The 24,157-nt window shown below is 44.2% G+C and overlaps 1 protein-coding gene across 4 annotated transcripts in view; it reads left to right on the forward strand.

Moving 5' to 3' along the window:
- Nucleotides 1-6,399, forward strand: part of Agbl4 (AGBL carboxypeptidase 4) — a 1,315,938-nt gene extending 1,309,539 nt beyond the window's left edge. The window contains exon 13 of one of the 4 annotated variants that reach the window (XM_087659984.1): nt 895-1,086. In XM_087659984.1, the coding sequence (XP_087516110.1) occupies nt 895-1,036 (142 nt within the window). In that variant the 3' untranslated portion in view covers nt 1,037-1,086. 4 annotated transcript variants of the gene reach the window in all.
- Nucleotides 6,400-24,157: the final 17,758 nt, after the last annotated feature.

Below are 24,157 nucleotides of genomic sequence, written 5' to 3' on the forward strand. Positions count from 1 at the left end.
GTCAGGCTGAATGATGCCTCAGGGTCCACTTTCTGTAGGCAGTAAACTTTATCTTTGAGCTCCATTCCACAGAGTCTTCATAACAGTATTGCCAGGTGATACCCTATCTCAGTGGTGGGCCACCTCATTTCTGATCCACACTAGGAATGTCCAGTGATGGTGTGTTGCTGGGAAGCCAAGATCAGCTACTGGTCTAAGTTAGCCTGGCTGTTTACATATTCCATACCACATGATAACTCATCCTCAAGGGTTCCAAATGAACTCCACTTCTTGAGTCCCCTAATCTGAAAATAATGTACTGTTATACATACTTCTTAGGTCATTGTGAGATGTAAATTCAAACACTAGTGCTAGGTGTACAAGAATCCCCACAGTCTATGATAGCTCCTTCCCTCAACACTCAAAGGTTTAGGTTACAGAGGACACATCTTTAAGAAGTTCCATCTCACTCCTCTGATGGACCCACTTGTAGATCCAAGGAGGAGAGAAGACTAGGATGGGAGCATCCATCTTGTCTGAGGGATGAACAGCCACTGGAAGTGCTGGGAGTTCCCATGTGTTCTGGTAAAGCAGTCAATGAGCATCTTGGCAATGACATCCAGTGGCATCTGGAATGTGGTAGCAGTACCCTACCTCTGGGCCTCCTCTCCTGTTCCCCTAATAGCCCAACCTCCTGGAATGATGTGGCAATGTCCAACTCTCTACTCCTGCCAGACCATTCTTTTCATTGATGTTAACTATGCACTTTGATACCTCAGGAGTTTAGCACCATGAACCTTCCTCCATCCCCCACTACTACTACTAATAAAATGTAAATCACCGTTACTTAGTGTATGAAGCACTTTGTGTACATGATCTTATTTAGTTCATGTATGTCTTGTCTTGCACTTTAAGAAAAGGAGACCCAGAAAGGAACAGAAGATTTCCTGATGTCGCGATGTCGATAGCACAGAGAGTGTTTCATTTTCCAAAGCCACCTGAACTCTACTGCGATAGAGCTCCATCAGTGGACTGTCTCCGTCTCTCAGGAATATGATGGGGTTTTAGGCCTTTTTATACCTGCCTATTAAACAGAAATAATAGCAACAACTTAATGTGGTTCTGAAGATTAGATACAAGTTTGGGATAGTTCCTAGCATACAGTAGATACCCCCAAATGTTTTCATAATTTTTGATTTCTGTCAGTTTCTGATAGCCATGTTCTTTGACTCGCTGGTTGGGCTGGCCTAGACTCCATAATTCAATCTTCACAGCCTATGCTCCAATGACACCCAGTCTTATATTGGGAACAGATCATCTGGAGACTTTATATCTACCATAATACCTTTATGTAAGCATTACAAACCCCTACAGGAGGGTTATCTCTGTTTCTTCTCTATCTCTGTGCAGTACCAGCCTGCCTTGCACAGACTTTATGGGGGTATATATACACCCATGTATTCTTCCATTCATAGACTTGTGGAAGACAGCATGCTGCACCCAGCTCGGGGAGTGGGGGTGGGGGGTGTCTGGGATGAATTGGTGATTAAGGTATGACCCTGCCTTTGAGGAGTTCACCTCCAGAGGAAAGTTCTCAGTTCACTCTTTAGAAGTCACTCTTGATTGGCTAAAGTTCTTAAACATTTAAAGCTTTGTAAAACTCAAAAGAATTCTTAGAATCTCATTTACAAGTTAATTTAGGGATTATCTCTTTGGGGTCCTCTGTCAGCCTGCATAAAAATTATCTTCATCCTTCACCATTTTTTTTTATTTGTAAATGTCATGATCACAGATTCAGTGAAGTAATGCAATTTGGAAGGGACATCCAGGAGCATGGCAGGCAAGGACATTGAGACCCAGGGAGCAGAAGGGTCAGAGGCAGAAATTGAGCCCAGGGCCTGACCCCTCTGTGGGGTATTCAGCCTCAGTCAAGAGAGGTCTGCCCAGATTGAGAGGGGGCTTAAACTGAGCACGATGGAGGGCAGGTTTCCTCCTAAGAGCTTCTGCACCCCAACACTGAGCTTTGAGGTCCTTTTCAGCAAAGACTTATTTCCTCACTAGGCCACAGGAAGACTTAAGGCAAATGTATCCACTCTTAAGATAGGAAAAGCAAATCCCCATATCCCTGCTTCTGGGCCTGGTTGAGCCTCTGTGAGTCCCACCCAACTCCAAATTGGTAAGTAGTCCTTTCAGAATGAATTCATTCCCCAGATTGCTGACTCCTTTGGGATTTGAATGCTTCCCTCTTTTGTATTCTTTTCAACCAAGCATCAAAGAGCTTAAGTGAAAGAGCAATTCTGATTGTAAAGGAAAATTACATGTTTTGACTCAAAATTAATCTTTGTTTTCTCCCATCTCCATGCATAATTGCCATATGTCAGTTTCTACCCATAAGCTGGTGGAAGCCTGTCACATTCTGGGGTGCTGGGCCGCCCCTCAGGAAGGAGTCCTGGGGAAAGGCAGCAATGTAGGCCTGGGAGCTCAGGCTTAGCATTGATAGTAAAGCAGAGACCCTAGATTTACTTTTAACCACAGTGTCATGTCCCTTAGAGCTAGAACTAAAGGTGATAAAATCAAACAGGGAAAAAGGTTGGGTAAAGACTACATCTGTGGGTGAGCAGGGCATGAGCCCGTAGTTAAACTTGCCTTGACCAGGTAGACACAGGCTCTGCCACAGGCCAGGAACATTGGCTACTACATAATGCCATCATGATCTATGTGTACAGGAATACATTCTGTGTTAGGCCTGTGCTGAGTACTGGAGGATCATAGATAGCATAAGCCCATCAGGAACTCCAGTTGATAACATGGGAAACAGAACAACATTTAACAGTATAAGTAGTTATCCACAATTACATGTCAGAGCAGATATGTCCTCACTCACAACACTTCATGGCTTCCTTTGAGCTTCAGAATAATACTCCAACACCTCTTCTTGCTACACCAGACCTTAAGCAGTACTTTTAAATTTGATATTCTGCCTCCTACCATACCCTGAGACCTTGAGAGTACCTTGAGAGTAACCACTTCTGTCCCTATGAGTCAGCCTGCATATGTTGTCCATGTTCTTGCCTCTATATCTTGTTCTTCTTTTCCTTCATACTGGAATGTTCTCCCTTTCATTTTGTAGATGCTGAAGTCATACTAACTCATCAACATTTGATCCAGATGATGGATGCATCCTGTTTCCCTGTCCCTCTTCCTGCTTAAGACAGTCTCCTCAGCTGGGCTCTTAGTGGCAATTCATACACACCTCCTGTCCTCCTGTGATGTGCTATCCTGTCTGCCATCTTTGTAGCTCTGACTTCTCCACTAGACAAGCTCATTCCTGAATCCTTAGTGCAGGCACAGAACTTGCATACCTAAGACAGTAGTAGAATTGAGGGAGGAGGGCACAAAGCTTCTTCAAGCTCTTTACCCTATGGAAGAGTCCTAACCAGATAACCCAAAAAGGACTTGAGCATGAGGTCTAGGCCCATGTCATCTGTACTAGAAAGTCTCCTCATGTTGGCCAGCTCTAAGGAACATGTTTTCAGGCACTGTGGCTGGGAGCTAAAGATATGTCAAAGCTATGTGTCGTGTGTGTGTGTGTGTGTGTGTGTGTGTGTGTGTGTGTGTGTGTGTGTGTGCACTCCATCTTCACTTGGGTTGTCACTCATCAACCATAAACAAAGGTTGTTAGGCCAAGGTTAGAGCATACTGGCCACAAGCCACATTGTTACTCCTAATTCAGAAGCCCACTCACTCCATTTCTATTTCTGGCATTCTCTACTTCTTGTTGTGATCTTCATTTTGAGAGGTTGTTTTGCACAGGTATGGGCTCCACTAAACCTAAACACATTGAGAACAGCATCAATGTCTGTCTGTGCCTATGGCATGTCCAGAGTCTCTGGAACCACAATCAACAGATGACAGGAAGGAAGGGAAGACACCTAGGATGGTCAATCATATTCTCTCATCTAAATACACCACACTGTTGGAAGACTGGAATAGTTTATGCTCATTGTACAAGTGAAGTTCAGAGAAGTTCAGTTCCTTGCCCAAGGACACACTCCTGAATTCAACCAACTTGGGAATTCAGAGCAGTTCTTTGAAGCTTAAAATTAAGACCAGTATTCCCACTGAGAAAAAAAAAGTTAATCTGGTGATTACATAAATCAATTTGTCAGTCAAAAATAAAACAAAGAAGGCATCAAATGAGGTAAAATACAGCAGTGAATAGGATAGGTTCCTACTCCCCCAGAGCTCATTCTCTCTTATGTGAACAAGTCCACTGAATGACAGGGGTAAGATTGTTGTGCTGGGTGCTGGGTGCTGGGTGCTGGGTGCTGGGTGCTGGGTGCTGGGTAGTCAATACTGGAACATAGAGGCAAAACAGACTTATTTCTGCTCTCCAAGCATGCCAAGAAGACAGAATTGCTGTGATTAAGCTGTACTGAGTAATAAAACTGAAATCCTGAAGTCCTTGGTGGGCATACAGGAAATTATGGAATAATGTCACAGCCCTCCTGAGTTCTCTCTCTCTCTCTCTCTCTCTCTCTCTCTCTCTCTCTCTCTCTCTCTCCTTCCCTCTCTCTCTCCCTCCCTCTCTTCTCTTATTCAAAAAGGATTTCCCAAGTCCATTGGGGGCCCAAGACAGATAGCATCATCCTGTTAGCCTTCTTCCAAGGCTATAGACCAGGTTTCCAAGCTATAGCCTTTTTTGTGTTCCCATCCCCTTCCCATATGTAACATGTTGAATGAGTTGGAATGGAAGTGGCAAGATGCCAACCATATTGAAGCTGTAAAAGAGTTAAACTTTCTCCAGGCCCAAAAGGAAGCAGTCAATACATCCATTCATCTATCCATTGGCTACCCAGCCATCGGTCCTACAGATGGTCACTGGGATACCATGACTGCTTTAAACTGACCTGGACTGGGCTCTGGGGACATAGAGAAGAAGGTGGCAAGGCTGCTGTACTTAGGAGGTCCCTGTCAAATGGGGGAGACGGACATGCACACAGGTGACTTCATTACAGTGTGTGTATGCGCTGTCTTCTCTTTGTTATTTCCCTTTTACAGGAAAGAAAAAGCCCTTCCTTGCAAGCACCCACCCCTGCGGGGCTCAACCAGCAATTTCCCCATTGGCAAAGGGGACAAGAAGAACTCACTGAACCACAAAGACCCATCAAACCCCTTTTAAAGACATGGCGCCAGGAGGCATCGTGGGTACAGGAACATGCATTTCTTGCTGGGGCATGAAATTAAGTGCCCTTTCCTGGTTTCCAAGGCAGGGGTTTTCAGGATAATGCACAAGCTAGTGAAAGAGAGTCAGGGAAAAAGAGAAATTTTATCATCGATTTTTCCCTTTTACCAATGGGAAATCAATTGTGAGCCTTCAACTCGGGGCCGAACAGAATGTGAGAATGGAATCAGGTCAGCACAGGTTTTATCTGCCATGGCAAACCTATACACCCCTCTCAAGAGACCCCATGGGCAGTTCCCTGGTAGCCCCTCTTCACATTTTAAAGTCACAGAGTCATGATCCGAATGACTTCACTTAAAACAGGTTGCAGTTGTTTCTAGTTTAGGAGTTCAGCCTCCATATTTTCTGATCCAAAGCAACAAAAACACCCATGCAAAACAATGGCAAACACGCCTTTGGGAACAACGGGGCAGAATTTTTGAAATCAGAGTGGTCTGAAAAATACGGTCGTATCTATAAGCTTTCTCGCTCCCTCAAGCCCCAGCATGTAACTTCAGAAAGCTGTTCTGAAAGCTATTTTTCAACTTCCTGGCTAGTTTAATTGAATTTCTAGCTCCCCAAACAAAAAGCATAGCTCATTCATTCCCAAGAACTGCTGTGACTAAGGTCTGCAATCCCTGGTGACAAGGATCTAGGAAGGTGAGCACTGATAATCTGCAATGAGAACAAGGTGACTACCAGGTAAGGGGGCTACAGGAGACAAAGGAGTGCACTGGAGGCAGGTGAGGTGATAAAAGACAATGACAGCAGAAGCAATTCCCAAGGGGAGACAAGCCAAATAGTGTGCATTTTCCTGAAGCTTAAAGTGCCTTTGTGTGATGAATGGGTCCAGGGGAGTCTACTCCCTTCCTGTCTGTGGAAGCAGCAGGCTGAGTCACCATGACAGCCTGCTAATTAAAATGACCTCCCGGAAACGAGGATTAGGAGATAGGGAGAGGGAGGGAGGCTCCAGGGAGATAGGGCCTTCTGCACAGTCTTTAAACAGTCTTTGTGTTTGAGATGGAGATTTTCAAAGTTTATTGCAAAAGTCAAGAGCAAAGCTTGTTTTCTCTTTCACATACTGGTTTTCAGAAATGGTAACAAAGAACCATATGTTAGTTCGCTATGAATGTTCCATTGTGTACATAGCAACCTTCCTGAGTTTCTATTGCCCAAATAAAGTGGTTTGTGCAGCTCTTCTGTTCCCTGGAGTGTTCTTGACACCCTTTCCTCTTGGTTTCCTACTCCTTGGAGGACAACTGGCTAACCCCAAATTAGAATTAACCTTTTGAGGTCAGGGGCTCTGTGAAGATGCAGAAGAATGGCAAGACTTGAGGGCTCTGCAGTTCCCGTGTCAGAATGGTGAGGAGCTTACGAGTTCACCTGGCTCAACTGCGAGGCAGCTTTGGAAATGACAGCATCGTTTTAGATAACGTGGACAGAGGTGGGTTGCATAAAATGAGGCTGCAGCTTAGATCTGCTTTCTTCCACATCCATCTGTTGTAGCTGTGCATAGGCACTGTGTTTTTTTTTTTTAAACCCTGTGGACGGATTAGAACCCGGGTTGAAACTTGGAGACAGGCAATTCACGTTCTGATTCTGAATTCAAACCCTGTTTTATGTTTTAACATCTATATAATACAGAACAGTCATTTGTACCTCTGTGAAGCCCAGGTCTCTGACTTGTAAGATGGGAATAGTAATACCTTCTCACTCAAACAGTTAGGACAATTTGATGAACTTAGGTGTGGGAAACATCTGTTCTCATTAAATAACAGCTATGATCACTTGAAAGATGACCAATATGGAGGGGTGTGTGGGAATCACCTGTCATTAGAGGCGAACAAGGGGAGTAGAGATGTTTTCTTTTTGAGATAAAAAAGTGGAAGGATGTAAATATAATAATAATAACAATAACAACAACACTAATAATAGTAGTAGTAGTAGTAGTAGTAGTAGTAGTAGTAGTAGTAGTAGTAGTAGTAGAAAATACACATTTGCAAGGAAAAAGTGTAGGGTAGAGATGGGAAAACAATGTTTAAGGGACATCATGGGACTAAAGAAGTAAATTCATGCTGCGTTGCCCAGAGGTAATTCGGTCAAATCCAGGGACTACTACTCAGTAAGACAAGCTTCTGCTCATGCTGGAGAAAGTGCTCTATTAAACAGAGCAGCCAACCATGAGTTCCCTTGGAAGGCAGTGAGCTCCTCATTAGCAGAGGAATTCAACCAGAGTATGAATGGTCGTCTTTCCTGGAGGGAGAAGGGTCCCCTTCCTTAGGGGAATGCTGGATTTGAAGCTGGAGGCTCTGCAGCAGCACCCTGGTCTGTGGCTCTGGAAAGAATTAACAGGAGGCAGGTTACAATTCTGTCAGATAATGGAGTTCACAGTAAAATATCAGTAAACACCAGACACAAGAACATAAAGTATCTGTGAATCATAGCATACTGACCATCTCGATGTCTAGCATTCCTTAGAGGGAAAAATGCACTATAAGGTAGACTGTATAGGCTTGCAACAGTCTGCTTCTCCATGTTGGCAAAACACACAAGGAAAGACTGTCCAGGGGTTGTTACTGGCCCTTGTGGAGGTCTCGGCAAGCTCGGCTCCTCTGCAGTGCTCTTGGATGAGGTCATACCGAAGACATGAAGCTGGTAAAGAAAGGTTCTCAGCGTGGAGGAGGAAGATAGCCTCAAGCAGACAAGTGAACCAGATGGAGTCTACTGGTCCTTCCATCTCAAGGCCATTAGCCTATCCAAGTAATCTGGCCTACTTCTGCTTCAGACTAGATCCCACATGGATAGACCTGGCCACAATCCTGTGCATTTCTGACAAAGAGGGTAAGACAACTATGCAAAAAAAAAAGTGGGGAAAAGGTGGGGAGGGACTTGCTAGTCTCTGGCTGATTCTCACCCACTGGTTATTCTGGGGGCAATGGAAGCTTGCTCTTTATTTCAGAGGTTCTGAAACACCGCCGATGTGAATTTGCTCTCCAAAGCTGCAGTCAGTCAGTTGCAAACTATTGGGATGCTGAGGCCCACAGAGGAAGGGTATTGCACACTTTGAGGATGCTAGCTCCCTGTACAGGAGACTCCTTTAGCTAGGAGCGTTTCCCGTCCTTTCCAACAGGGACAACAGACAGGGCACATGACAAGCTTGTGTCTTGTCACTGTGCTTCAGTAACATACCGGAAGGCTGCCTTGGAGAATCACAGCTTATTGTTCTAAACAGAAAGAGAACCAAGCAGGGAAGTTGGAGATTGTGTTTGCTAGGCACCTAGTCGTACATTTGACAAATGTCTGGTGAGCGCATGCAGCATGCCAGGTGTTGCACCAGATGCCTGCAAATCCTCTGCCTTACCGGATTCTCTGAAGACTCATGAGGTAAGTTCACTTGCTGCGTTTCCCAGATGAGCAAGCACTCTGAAAATGCTAAGCACAAACACCTCTCTTTACATTCACGTTGTTGCATGAACCTGCATCCCCGCTACTCCATACTGGACCTTCTCCAATTATCTCCAGGTAAAATCTGGTCGCAACAGAAAACAGGTTAAAGCACAGTACCACCAACCAGAGCACTACTTAGAACTGGTAGGGAACCGAGAGAAGAGGGGAACATGCAGATTGCTATGTGTAGAGGCTCATGGAAAGATGTTAGAGCTTCCTAAAAGCTGCTATGAAGGGGCCCCTTCTCACCTCCCACTCCCCCATGCCTGTGTAAAATCCTGAGCTCCAGGGTCCTTCAAACCCTGGGGCTGGGCTTCAGGCCCATTTAACGTGATTCACACAGAAGTTTCCACATCTCTCAGGGCCCTCAGAAGCTCAGTGATGTGGTCTTACAGGGCTTTTCCCAGAAGCCTCTAAGGTAGCTATTCTAGCAGGTTTCTTATCAGTCCAGCCTTCTGGAGAGGAGGAACTGAGCCTTCTCTGTCACAGTCCCTGCCTCCTGAGCACAGTAAAGGTGTCTGATGTCCTTCTCTGTGAGGCTCAGCCCGACCAATAAGGCTGAAAGGCCAGAGAGAATAGAGCTTATCGCGAGTAGCCTGAGTTTAAATTAAACTCGTCTTAAGTGTGAATCCCTGCTCATCCTGCTCACCGTGTGGCTCTGGGGAAGGGATTTGGCCTCCTTAGACTTCTAGATCGCTATCATTTGCAAAATAGGAGCCATTAGTGCCCATTTCCCACATTTATAATGAGGATTAAGTGTAACAGTGTCCATACAGTATCTGACACTGAGTAAAGGTCCTTCCTTAGATTCTTCCCCCCACACCCCTGTGCCTCTCTCCTGCTTGCTGGAGTTAGAAACCCTTTTCTTCTCGCCAAAGAACAAGAAGAATTGTGAAAACATCTCGAAGAAAGAAAAGACATGGGAGAGGCATCCTGTGGAAATGACAGGTGCATTGTGGGATTAGAATCAGGACAGATGTCTCACCTGTGTTGTATCCATCCTGTGACCTTAGCACTCAGTAGAGTCTAGCTCACTGAGTACAGTGTCAGTGATGGAGTGGCATGGGCAAAAGGCCCTGGACTCACAAAGAGGAGAGAAGAGGCATTGTAAGATGGGGTACAGCATTGGTAGGACTAAAAAGAAAGAGGCCACACTCCATAACACGCCATGTTTTATTAAAATGGAGACAAACAGGTCTGACCAGAACACACATGTACCAGGCCCTTCCTGGGCTGTGGTCAGATGGTTAACAGTGTTCTCGGGGATGCTGTGAAGCAACCAGATTCACAGGCCTGGCCAACTAATACTAAGGCCCTCCTGAGGTGCCTTCACCACTCTCACCAAACTCAGGGTGTGTGGTGGTCAGGGTGATCTCCCCACTCTGCAGATGAAAAGGCTGGGGGGGGGGCAATGGGAGTAGGTTCCCTGCTCATGGCTTTTATTCCTTAACTAACTAAGACAGGACCTGGGCACACACTCAGCTCTGTCACAAGCCCTGGTTGTCCAGTTCAACCCAAAGCCTCAGCAAAAAGCCTGAATGATTCAGAAAGTCAGTCTTGCTCCTTGCTGCTTAAAATTCACCTGTCCCCAAAGATCTAAGATTTATTTTTGGCTGTCCTCATGTCAGTCTAAAATACAGATCTGCTGTTTACCCTGGACTCAGCGGTAGGGGCTCATGTCCTCATTTTCTACCTTGTCCTCCAGGCTGCAAAGCCTGCTGCTGTCTGAATTCATTCTCCTCCTACTACCCCCTTCGTCTCTCTCTCCCTCCCTTCCTCCCTCTCTCTCCCTCCCTCCCTCCCTCCCTCCCTCCCCCCCTCTCTTCCCCTCTCTCTCTGTCTCTCTCTCTCTGCCTCTCTGTCTTTCTTTCTCTGTGAGTCTTTCTCTCTGTCTCTGTCTGTCTGCCTGCATGCCCGCCCCTGCAGAAGACTACTTTTCAAGACCCATCACTTCTGCCTCTGGACGTGTCTACCCATAAATGGTGCTGTGGACTGGTGGTGGAGGCAGACAGACCTGGGTTTTATTCTCAACACCAACACTTGCTCATTGCCCGTGAACCATTTACCGACCCAACTCTAAAATGAGACAGCTAAAGCCTGTCAAGAGGACTGCCGTTCATTGCCCTTCCTGCAGTTTTTCTGTCCTATCCTTAAATGGATTGCTGAAGTGACTTCTGCTGACCTTCCTGCCGCTGAATGCTTCCCTGCTAATCTATTCTCTTATTGGAAGCTTCCAGAATCTCTATAAAGCATAACTTCATATTTATGATATCTTTTTTCAGAGCAATTTTACAGTACAGGAGACTAGCTATCATTCTACTTCCTCCTTTCATGTTCTGTTTAATTACTAGGCCCTACTGGTCTTACCTGCTCCCTCTCTCCCTTCCCCACCCACCAGCTTTACTCTTAGCTAAAGAACACCACCTATGCATATGTGCATGTAACAATAATTAATGAAAAAATGCAAGGAAGGGTATATGGGAGAAAAGGAAAGGAGAAATGATGTAGCTATAATCTAAAAAAATAAATGAAAATAATAAAATGTAAAAAAATAAGATTTTCACTATTTAAGACTTACATTATGCTGGTAATGATGATGTTAGTCAATTCCTATAAGCCCAGGAACTGAAAAAAACTAAGGTAGGGGAATCATGAGTTGTAAGCCAGCCTAGGCTACATGGTAAGACCTTGCTTCTAAACAGATTCAAGCTATCTATCCTAACTCCATGCCATCCTCCTGATGTTTGTCTCACAGAAAGCAGAGGTTTTTTTTTCTCCTCTGCATAACTCTGGAGCACCTGAAAAGAGCTCACTAGAAACAGAAGATATCAGCAAATACAACAGAATCAAAGAAAAAATAAAATGCCTTCAAGTCTCAAACCCCAACATCACCTTTCTCTGTCACTGGATCCTAAATATGGATTCATCTTCCCGGAGTGAGGGCCTCCACTGGGACAGCTGTTGCTCAGGCTCCTGCCCAGGCTTCCAGGCCCACAGACTTATGCTCTGATGCAGTGAGGAAGGCAGGGCATCTTGGTAAACTGATTATGAATTTGGAGTCAGGAGCTGTTTCACTTTCAAGGTTGTGGAGAAGTGGAGAGGAAGGATTTACTTATCTCTCAATATTTTCCCACAAGCCACCTTTTCAGAGGCCCTTAGGCCATTTTTCCTTTATCAGTAAGACGAACCACCCTTGCTGCATCTACTGATGCTGTTGTTGCTAGGATAAACACTGCTACTGCAGCTACCACTGATATTAATGCTGCTGCGCGCTCTTTCTCTCTCTCTGTCTCTCTCTCTCTGTCTCTCTCTCTCTCTCTCTCTCTCTCTCTCTCTCTCTCTCTGTGTGTGTGTGTGTGTGTGTGTGCGCGCGCGTACGCGTGTGCGCGCGCATGCCTAGGTTGCCTGTCCTATGAGCTCCCAGATTCTTTCTGTCTTTACTTCCACAGTACTGAGGCCACAGGCACACCCTCCTACCCAGCTTTAACATGGACCCTGGGTATATGAACTCAGGTTCTAACGCTTGACTGACAAGTACTTTACCGACTGAGCCATGTCACCAGCCCTCACTCTCACTGCAGGTGTTAATTCTGATGCTGATGCCAGCAAGACTACTCCTAACACTAACACTGCTGTGCCTGCTGATCTACTCTCCTCATTATTGCTGGTTTGACCACCATAAGGCTACTTCCTTGACTGCTGCGTTACTGATAGGGGGCCTGGAGGTCTCAGTGCTCGCAGGCATGCACTAAGGGAACCCGGAATGCTAAGCATATAGTGTTGGCCTTCAAGGGAAGAAATGCAAAATCCACTTTCTGCCCAGAAGGCTGGAGCAGATGTACTTTTTAGCTTGAGGACCTTTCACAATCTGTGTGGCTGGAGGCGTTCTGGCACCAAAACCTCCACCAGACCCTTTCATAAATTTGGTTTTTTTCCCCCTCGGTCAATTTATAGAGCCTATCTTTATGCACAAAATCACATGTGATTTACAAAGAGTTTCAAATACACATCTGATTTGTATTTGGCTTACTTTGTTCCTCAAAGAGATTTTGGTATGCTTTGTTGTGCACATGGGGTTGAGTTAATCACAAGAATAGTTTTCACTAGATTGTGCTGTCCCTAAACATGTCTAAAATAAACTCCCAAAGTTTGAACCAGTGCCGGCTACTGAGTTGTACTGTGCTGAGCTGTACTGTGTCGAGCCTCCTGCTGCTCATCACGCTCCTTGCTACCCATGAAGGTCAAAAGGACTCCTGCAATGACCGTTGCTATTGTTTTGCTTCCAGCACTCCTGGTCCGATGCCTTTGCCCTTGCTCCTGCTGCCTCTTCTCAGCCCTAACTGAACTGTGCCTGACTCCCATGTGATCACCTACAATCCCTGCAGTAGCCCTGTGAAATAGGTGCTGTGCTCTCCGTTTCCCTGATAAGGAAGGAGAAACGTAGAAAGGCTAAGTAATCTATCTAAATTCGCCCAACTTGAGGAGGCGTCTGGATGCCATCAGACTCCAGCATTCGTGTTCTTTCCATTCTCTAGCCCATCCTTTTGTATACAATCCTGAGACTGACAGTACAATAAATATTTAATGCTAGTTATAAAAAGCCTGAGCCTCAGGGAGCTCACTGGATCATTTTTGTTTCTGTGCACGACCTCATTTTGCCTTATTCCCTTGAGCCTGGCTTTAGGCATTCTCCTTTTCTGCTGGATGTCCTCCGCAGCTGAGTGTCTTCCTTTGAAACAGCAGCTGTGAAGGGCCTGTCTTAACAGGAGAATTGGAGCCACCCTAGAGCTGTAGCAATGAAAGGAATGTCTGTGGTGTCAGGAGAGAGAATGGGGGAGCATGGGGAGGTGCGGTCCTTCCTAACTGCCCCCTCTTACTTCTATAAAACAGACACACCACAGTGAGTTTCGCCATGAAATATCCTGAAGACTTCCTTTTCTTCCCCAAGCCACTCCCCAGAGGAAAGCCCAACTATTCAAATTAGGAAACCAAACAGATTTCAAGATGTAAATGTTAGGAAAGTGGGATCCCTCCCAGCCTGGATGCTGTCGGCTGTGTGACATGTGATACATCTCCTATTTCGTGGCGTTACCCTCGTGCTCCAGCTAAATTTCATTTTATTCTTTGATATGAGGACATGGTTCCCAATCAACACATTCCCCAACATATGGTGAGGATCAAATGAAAAGACGAAAGGAAAAGTATAGTATTTTGAATACTGTTTTCCACCCACTCCAACCCGTTCTTCTAAGACCTCAGGAAGGTTTCTCCTGTGTTCACACTTTGCTTTTAACCCAGGGTTTCTTATGATTAAGAAATTCAGTGAAATTCACAAGGCATCTGTGTTTTCCAGTTACCTCACCTTTCCTCACAGATCCACTGATTACCATCTTTCTTCCCACAAGGCCTTGCAGCAAGAAGTCTCCTCCCCTGATCTTCATAGATAACTCCTCCACCTGAGCATCTAAACAACATGTTGAAACATGTCTTCTAACACTTTGCAAAGGGCTTTTTTTTTTTTAACTTTATCTGGATAGCAGCTCTGTTTTCCAACTCAACTTTGAATTATTCTTGGGTTAGGAACTGTTAGAGGCAGTCCACAATTTTAAACATCCCTGGTACCTCACGGTCTGACACAAGGCCAGAGAGTATGTAACCATTGACTAAGACAGAAGTTCTTGCTTGTAGTGAGGATGAGGATGAGGAGGATGAAGTGGAGAGAGAAGAAGAGGGGGAAAGGGAAGAGGATGATGTGATATATATAGATATATATAGATATATATTCAACTTAATATAAGCTAGGATCCCATGAGAGAAGAGACCTTCCATTGAGAAAACGCCATTATCATCCTGGCCCGTAGGCAAGTCTGAGGGTATTTTCTTGATTAATGAGTGATAGGAACAACCTAGCTTGCTATAGAAAGGGACACCCCGGGCTGGTGGTCCTGGGTTGTAAAAGAAAGCAGGCTGAGCAAGGCAAGAGGGGAAAACCAGTAACCAGTGTTCCTCCATGGTCTGAGTTTCCGTTTCTCATTTGAGTCCCTGCCCTGACTGGGACCTTCCGCTCATGATAGACTATAATATGTAAGATGAAATAAACCCTTCCCTGTGCTTTGCTCATGACCTTTATCAAAGCAATAGAAAGCAAACTAAAACACAGGATAAGGTGGGGGAGATGGGGGGGGGGGGATAAATGGGAACACACAGAGACCTTTAGCCAGGCACTGTGCAGGGAGTGAGAGACTTTAGAACACTCAGTCAACTTCAGTTTCTCCATCAAATCCCTCCCCTCAGGGCTCAGGGAACTCTGTGCAAGAAGAGGCAGAAAGAGTGTAAAAACCAGAGTGGGTGGAAGACACTGAGGAAGCAAGGCCCTCTAAACAGAATAGGACCAAAGCACAGGAATTCACAGAGACTGTGGCGACGCACAGGACCTGCACTGGTCTGCGCCTGACGGGGTTCCTCCAGCACTGAGAATGGCAGAGTACACAAACTCCCTTCCGGATGTCAGAAGGTACGTCAAATAGGCATTTGCAAGTGGAAGATTAGCTTTCCCCAGTGGAGTCTCAGTACACAATGGCTGACACAAAACAAACCCAGAGGCATCCTCGGAGGTTCTTTGTCCCATCCTGTTTTGTCTTTCGGCATTTTACTTTTATACCTTACAGGTTCTTTGTGTATTTATTATGGCTTTTGCTTTTGTGTTGTGAGATTTGTGTGTGTGTGTGTGTGTGTGTGTGTGTGTGTGTGTGTGTGTGTGTGTGTGTATCTCTATGTGCTTTTGTAGCTTTGGCTCTCTTCTGTTTGTTTTGTTCATTCAGACTTGTTTTTGTTTTATCTCACTTTGTTATGATTCTTGAAATGCCTCTTTGTTTTCTAAGAGAGATGTGACACCCTTCTCCCTCCGGAAGTTCCGAAGCGAAAGCAAATCTCAAATTCTAGGGAAAATGAGAGAAACCTAGCTCGCAGACCCACGTTGGAAATGATCAGATTTTAAGTGTGCCCATGGAACACCGGGAGCAGTGACGGGTGACCTGTGCAGGTTCCACATGTGGCCTGGAGGTGCCAGTGAATTAGCATCGCTTGTGCATTTGCATCAGTAGCATCTTCCTGTTCATGTGTGAGATGCATGGGCCTATGCAGCTATGATTTTGTGTAACTCCATTACTGAGAATGAGGTGACAGATCATTATTGATTCTAAGCACAGTTTTACATAACCTATAGTCAAAGGTCCTGGGTTAAGTTCCTGTTTGAAATTCTGTCTGCTTTCTTGACATATCATCCATATTAATTGATCACCTCCTCTGCCCCAGCCTCCTTGGGACTGTGCCCAGCAAGAAGTCAGGACCATCTCTCCTCCTTCCCAATGTCAGGGAAGGCTGATGCTGGCTGGCCTAGTGCCTCTAGGGTGGGAGCTCACTAACGGCCCCATTTCCTGACTCTACAGTTCTACTGGTTCCTGTCTTGACTGGGTATTTCTGGGTTCTTGGCAAGTTGTCCAAAGAAGTAAAGAAGCATACAGATACCAAAGGAGGAAATTCAGAAGCAAAGCAAAAGTGTAGGTTAGAGATGCTGCAAAAAGTGAGAGTCCCCCAAGAACTCCTGGGTTTTCCTTACTAGTCAGTTACTAGGGGCAGGGTATAGATGGCCTTCTGGTTTTGATTGTTAGGTTACATAAATCTTTGTTTGCTGTGCATATCCCTTCAATGATATATTGTATTTTAATCCTAAACAACACCAAGTCGTGCATAGCCATAAGAAAGCAAATAGGAATTTTCTCCCAAATGCTTACTCAAATAACATAGTTTGCTTTATTGCATATACCCCAAACCAGTTTTGGCTGGATCTACCCATGTCCCTTCATTTCAGGATATGTTTTAGGATGTGTTTGGTTACAAAGAAAAGTTACTAAAGGGTTGCTAAAGAGGAAGGACAGATCACACTGTTTGGAGCAGGGGAGTATACACAGCTCATTGTAGATGAGGATCCTGGTTCCTACATGCTTTGTTAAGAAAAAGGTGTGTGAGTGTGCATGTACGTGTGCGTGTGCATCTGTGTCTGTTGTGTGTGTGTGTCTGTGTGTGTGTGTCTGTGTGTGTGTGTCTGTGTGTCTGTGTCTGTGTGTGTCTGTGTCTGTGTATGTACTAAGTCTACTTCACTAGTCCTCTTTCCCCTCTTTGTTAGGAGAGCCAAAGGAAGATGTCCCTCTTCTCAGAGGCCCTTCTCCCTTGGTCAGAGCATGGGCCACAATAAAACAGAAGTAGTCTCTGCCATTTTTCTCTAAAGCTGTGCTGTTTCCCAGGGCCCCACTCAGGAGGGTCCATGAGACTCCTCGGCCAGAGTCAAACAGGTGTCCCTGTTGATCCCGGTGGCAACAGCTGTTAGTGTACCATTTGTAATTGGACTTCTTACGTTTGGGAAGAAATAAACTCTGGGTCTATTAAAAAAGAGAGAAAGAAAAAGGAAATCTAAAGGTAAAACAAAGGAACCAACCAAAACACTCAAAAAAAAAAAAAAAAAAAAGCAAAACAAACCAACCAGGGATGAGATAGATCATTCATTTTGCCCATTTTTAGAAGTACCGGGCCAGGGCCTATTCCAAACAAGGCTAACCCCGATGGGTGGTTTAACACGGAGCATGCACAACTGTGAAGTGAATACTCTGTTGTTCTGGCCCATAGAGCAGCTCCTAGGGATTTGAGTCTTCACTTTCATAAAAAGCCCCTATGTGAGGGGGTGGGGGCACTCCAAACCCCAAGCCTTATTCAGTGTAAGTGTCCTAACTCATTCTTCAGTAAGTTGAAGAGAACTAACCGAGGAACATGGACTTAAGCCTGATTTAGCTCCTGCCATCTCCCTTCTTTGTGCCTCAGTCTCCTTACTATAGAACCAAATTAAAGAGGATTGTTTTGCCCAAGTCATGTGCTTATGGAACTTTGGAGAAAAATGACTGGAGGAGGAGGAAGAGCTGTTGTTCTCCAAGGTCCAACTAGAATCAGGCATTGATGTGTGCCGGGGTGTAGGGCAAGCAGGGCCATCAGGAAGGCAGGAGCAAACTATTAGGAAGAGACTGAACCAAGGGCAGGGGTGTAGCTCTGTGTTAGAGGGCATGCCTTTACCAGGGGTTCCTGAGTTTCATCCCATCACAAACAACAAAAGCTGAAATAGAAGGAAAAACATCTAATCCCAATCTGTACCTAGCATTTCTGTAGCCTTATGAAAATTTCCTTAGACTGTGTTTTCCTCAGAGTTTAAACTTCAGCCTAGCCATAGAGGTTCTCTGTCCTCTGACTTGATGCTGAGCCAGACACCTCTGGAGGCCAGCAGCTGACCTGGCAAACTTTGCATTTGAGAGGAGCAATGCCACCGACCTAACTAACATCGACATGTTACACGCATCATGGAGCATACTTGACCTGCCAGAATAAATAAAACAATACTTTAATCTTAAGTGTCAGCAAATAGAGAGTAAGAGACTCATGTACTACATGCAATATTTTGGTGTACAGACCAGGCATGGCTGCCCGAGACGTGACAGGATGGCTCATCTTGATTTCAATTGTGTGTACTGGAAACCACGAGTCAAGAAGTTGGAGACTGGGACCCTTAATAGCTGTCGTAATGGACTCACATAGAGGTGTGGGCATAAGGGTGTAGAGGCTGGTGCCTGACAGACCCTGTTGAGAGATCTTTCAGTCATCTTGTGGCCTTTAGCTATCTTAATGGACCTCAATTTCTACATTTATATAATGTGATTAACTAATGCCTGTGTCACGGGAAGATGGCAGAGATGATGTGAATAAAGTCCCTAGTATACAACACATCTCACAATCCTAATGCTCAGTATTTCCCTGAGTCAGCCAAACCAACTGGACACACGCTTAGGAGCTGTGTTCTCTCATCATAGGTAGTAATGTGTGTGTGTGTGTGGGGGGGTGTCTTTCTTTATCAATAACAGGTCTACTTGCAGCAGGTCTCTTTATTATTTATGAGTTTTGTTCGTTTGTCATGTCTATCATATATCTTAGTAAAGTCCCCTCCCTCCCCCAGTGTAGACAGTGAAGCAAGGAGCTGGGGCAAATAATTCATTTGTGAACAGAAGTAAGAGCAGGGTGGGAATCCAGTAAAGCGTGTGCTACTTAACTAATTACCACTAAGGGGAAAAGGGTCTCCAAGACTCTTTGGGGACATTCTTAGAAACAACATAGAAACATTTCCTTATAATTGAGCGTTAACTCCTTGGTATAAATTGCTTCTCTGCAAAGTTGATCTCTGGTGTAGCTGATGATCCATGAGGTCAATGGTCCTGGCCAGGTACATGGAACTGTCCATGAGGCTGTACTGAAACTGTGTAGATTGAAATGTGGAAGGTGTCTGTTATTCCTGGGAGCAGCAGTGTCAGTGACCCTGATTTTTGCTATCCTATGCTGAGAAGTTTATAGAGTCAGTTTCTCAGTCAACAGTGAACCCCAAGAATCAGGTACAGTCCAGAACAGTGTAACTATTTAGATAGTAAAAGAAAGAATGGATGAATTGATGGATGGACAGATGTGAATGGACAGATGTGAATGAGTAGATAAACTTTCTCCTTTATAGTGTTAAGAATGAAGCATGCCTGTTACTGGGGAGGTGATGTATGGAGGCTGTGTGCATATGAATTTTCACCTAGTATAATCAATTTTGGGCAGGGGCAGCTAAGTCAAATAGTTCTCAGGAGAAATTAATCTAGAGTTGGGTCAAAGGAACCATCAATACTAGACCTGTTGAAAAGTTGGCACATTCAGTGCTCCTGCTTGGAATCAATATCACAAATAGGACCCAGAAGAGCAGCCAAGGTGACACTGTGGAGAAAAATCATCTGTGAGTGGAGTCAGAAAGGGGAGAGTCCAGAAGGACCAGGAGCCAGAACCTAGGACTCAAAATAACTCAGATTTAAACACTCCTTGGGTCTCTACAAAGCCTTGCCTTGCTGAGAACACTGATATTGAAGGAAGCTTGACTTCACTCCTAACAACCAGAGCCTTTGAGTAAGAAATAAGGAAAGTAAAAACACGGTGCTGGAGATTTCAGGTATATTTTGTGTTTCAGCATCATTTTTAAAATTTGTAGTTGGTCTCTCTGAACCCCCATGGGTCCCAGTTAGTTGATTCTGTGCGCCATGTTCTCCAGGTGTGTCCTTCCCCTCTCTGTTTCTCTGATCCTTCCCTAGCTCTGCCTAATGTTTGGCTGTGGCACTCTGTATCTGCTCCCATCAGTTGCTGGATGAAGTCTCTCTGGTCTCTTTGGTGACAATTTTGTTAGGCTCTGGTTCTGAGCAATATGCATGCAGGACAAACCACAGGTCGAAGTTTTGTGGCTGGGTTTGTGTCCCAGACTCTCCAGTTGAGGCCTTGCCTGGTTACAGAGGATAGCTGGTTTAGGCTCCATGCCCTTCATTATTAGGAGGCTTTACTAGGGTTACCATCAGAGATTCCACGGAGTTTCCATTGCACTAGTTTTCCACCTTTTCCCCCAAAAACTCCCAAATCCAAAATGGCCCCCTATTTCCAGCCAATTCCCCAGTATTTTCTCACTCCCCATTACCTGATCCCTCTTGATCCCAAACCCACAGGTCCCCTAGTCCACCAGCAAACTCTATTCTATTTCCCCTTTCCCAGGAGATCCTTACACCCCACCCGTCACACCGTCCTTGTTACTTAGCCTCTCCGGGTCTGTGAACTGTAACATAGTTGTTTTATATTTTCTAACTAATATCCATGTATAAGTGAGTACATACCATGCTTGTCTTCCTGGGTCTGCATTGGGGAAAGAATGGAAGGAGAAACTGTGGTCAGGATGAAATATACGAGAAATGAATAAAAAAGAAAAAAAAGTCATGTCACAATTGAGATGTGCTATAAATATACATTAGATTTCAAAGAGTTAGTGTGAGGGAAGATAAAATTATCAGAAAATCTTTAACATTAACCAACTGTTTAAAAAAAACCTATATTTTGATTATAGAGGACAAAATGAAGAAGACACATTATTGAATAGAAAAAGGACTTCCTTTTGAGTTCACTTTCCCAGCTTGCTGATGGCACATAGAGATATCGCCTACTGCCTGCAACCTTTTGACCTTCATTTTATCCTGGCTTCTAGAACCATGAGCATAAAATAAACTCTGCCTTTTGTCAAAGAAAAAAAAAGTAGTTAAAATTTTAAAATCAGGCTTTTCTAAGTAACATTTCCTTTTTCATTAACAAGTTCTTTTAAACTTCAAAATTTGAAAATCATATACCAGCATAACTAATTCATCACTATCAAGAGATAAATAACTTTTATGCATTTTTTATATTTTCAACAAAGCTAATTAATTTTGTTAAGCCCTTTTGCATGTTGCTCTTCTCTGTGTTCCCTGGCTAGACTGCATAATGTAGCTTCTAAGCACATTTCTTCATATCATGGAAACAGCACTTGAAAACATTCTTTGAAAATACCAATTTTTACTCCCAGTGAAATACCATATAGATAAAATCTAATTTATTTACTCATTCTCTTCTTGATTGATATTTAGATCGTTTTATGAAGTTTTACTATTATAGACTATGATGCTCTGAATAGAATTGTGTAAAGCCCTTCATGTGCAATATTTTCTTTCTCCCTGCCCACCCGTGAGGTGATTTCTTACACATGCCTTCTTTTAACAGTTGAGGAAACTAAGAACTCAAGAAGGTTTTTTTTTTTTTTTATCACTGTCCTAGTTTGGGTTTCCCAGAAACATACCTTAGATGGGGATCCAAGTTCAGGGTGTTTATTTAAGAGTTCTCAAGAAGCACTCTTGAGGGAAATGTGAACCTGGGATGAGAAAGGGAAAATGACCAACAAAGTGGGGCACTGTCAATCACATTGTAGCCAGAGCTTAATCTTGCAGGGACAGTGCCAAGTTTCTATCTCAGAGTTAGCCAATTGAAGACCTTTCACCAAGCCTAGTCTCAACTAAGGTTGCTTTCAAAGAGTGTTAATTTCTGTCATTTTCCGTTCTGTGTCCCAGAGACAGATATGGAAGGTAGATGGAAGCAGGCCCTGGTGGCACCATCAGTGTAGGGCATCAGAAGCGAGGCAACATTCATTAGGGTGGTGAGTTCAAGGTGAGCCTGGATCCTGACAGGGACACGTACACATGCTGATGGTGTCACATGGCCAGATACCATCAGCCTGGGATGTGAATGCAGAAGTGCTTAACTGAAGAGTCCAGATCTTCAGTGACCTGGCTTTGCAAAGAGAAAAGCTCCCTGTGATTTGGGGCAAGTAACCTCATTTGCCAGAGCTCCAGGATTTGGTGAGGATAACATTTCAGACAATACCTAACTGAAAGACTGATTGGGGGACAGGGGAGGGGGTACAAAGAGTGGGTCTCTGGGCATTTGTGTTGTGCACAAGGCCATCATCTGTTTAGCATTACTTACTGACCGTTCAATCATGTGGGTAGGAGTCAGATCTTGCAGATATTCAGTGCTTTCTTGGGACTATCTAATTAAAAGAAATTAAATAGAAGATGAGCCTGTTCCCCGAGTTTATGAGATGAGTCGTTTTCCAGATTAATTACACAATATACAAAATACACATGGCTCATTGAAATACAGCACAAGTCCTTGATGAGTTTTGGAGTATTTCATTTTTCTCTGGCAAGAGGGAGACAAACCTACAACTGCTCATCTCTATGCACCGGCCGTCATCAGGTCTGGAGTCCCCAAGGAAAGGGCTTAATTGCTCCATAAGCTTCCTAGTCAAGGGCTCCTCGGTGCTAAGCTCCTGCCGAACTGCGTGAAAGTAAAAATGACAAAGATAGCAAGTGACACATTTATCAAATATGCAGATTCCGAAGACGCCATTGTGTGTTGCTCATGCCAATGAGGCTCCAGATGGAACCCGGCACTCCTGCAGCCCTCCCGCCCAATTTAAGGTCACAGGAAAGGGTGAGAGCAAAGCAAACTGGGGATTCAAATCCGTATGGACTAACTACAAAATCCCAGCTTATTCTCTGAGGCCACTATCTTTGTGTTCTCTCCCCTGAGTATATTCTAAAATCTAATCAACAACCTGTAAGCAGTCATTTTTGTTTGTGTTTTTGAGACAGGTTCTCGCTGTAGTTCAGATGGGCCTAGAGCTTACTATGGAGCTCACACTGACTTGCTTCATACATGAGGCAATCCTCCTGTCTCAGTGTCCCAAGTGCTGAAATTACAGGCCTGAGACACCATGGTTGGTGTGAGAAAGCAAGTATGATTTGATTACACTAAGCCATTCCTAAATGATAGACCCCCCAGAGAAAGATTTCAACACCCAGCTCTACCCTGGTCCATGCCTGTGTACACATTTACCCATTTTTTTGTAATATGAAGTATAAATTAATGTTGCAAAGATTTGGATTTATAAATTAACAGGCTTATTCTGAGACACTAAGCTTTCTGATGATTAAGTTTGATTGCCAGCTTGATTAGGCCAACAAATGCCTAGTGGGTTAGTGACGAAGAGGTGTGCCTCTGGTAGCATTTACAATGACAACGGATCCTGAAGGCTTTGACCTAATGAATGTATTAGCCCTTTGATGGATTAGAACATGATGATATATGGGACATGCTGTAGGTTAAGAGTTAGGGACGAATTGGAGAAAGTAGGTCACTAGGGCATGTCCTTACCCCATTCAATTCCTGTGTCCTCTGCTCTCAGCTTTCTATCTGCCAAGAAGTAAAGAACAACCTCTACAACATGTCCTCACCCCATGATGCTCTGTCCAAGCTCAAGGGCAAAATAAACACACACTGAGGTGCAGCTATAGGCAAAACTAATTCTTAAATTATGTCAATTTTTAAACTTTTCACTTTTTATTTAAAATGCATTTTAAAAAATTTGCAAACAAACAAAAAATCACTCACTGAGATTAACAATCCCCAAAGTCTATCCATATCAATGAACACGGACCAGGATTCAATGTATTCCCAGTTTCTCTAGACTCCATTCTAATAAAGAAAGCTTGTGGATACTCTCATGTTCACTGCCACACTATTCACAAGGGTCACAATGTATAAATCCTAAGTGTCCCTAGGGGTGGTCAGATACACAAAATGTGGCCTGGATACCTCAAGAGGTACTCACCACAGTACTGCACACACAGTAACATGGGTAAGTGTTGAAGATACGCGGAGGGAGATAAGCTAGTCACAGAAAGGTGACATGAGTCCACAGACGCAAGGTATTTGAGATGGTCAAATTCACAGGATAAGAGAGGAATAGTAAATATTAGGGTTTAGTGGGAGGAGGAACTGACTAATTGCTAATCAAAAGGCATAGTTTCAGCTAAGATGCATAAAGTGCTAGAGATTTGCCTCTGTCCAACATAACACACATTAGTGTTATAGTCATTATTAACATTAAATGTTAATAACGACTATAGCTCAGTGGTAGAGCTATTGCACCCAAAGCCTGGTTCAATAGTGACTTCTACCTGGTACTATAAAAATAGT

This window comes from Rattus norvegicus, chromosome 5, assembly GCF_021556685.1.
Source record: "Rattus norvegicus strain SHRSP/BbbUtx chromosome 5, alternate assembly SHRSP_T2T, whole genome shotgun sequence".
In the NCBI taxonomy this organism is placed as follows: domain Eukaryota; kingdom Metazoa; phylum Chordata; class Mammalia; order Rodentia; family Muridae; genus Rattus; species Rattus norvegicus.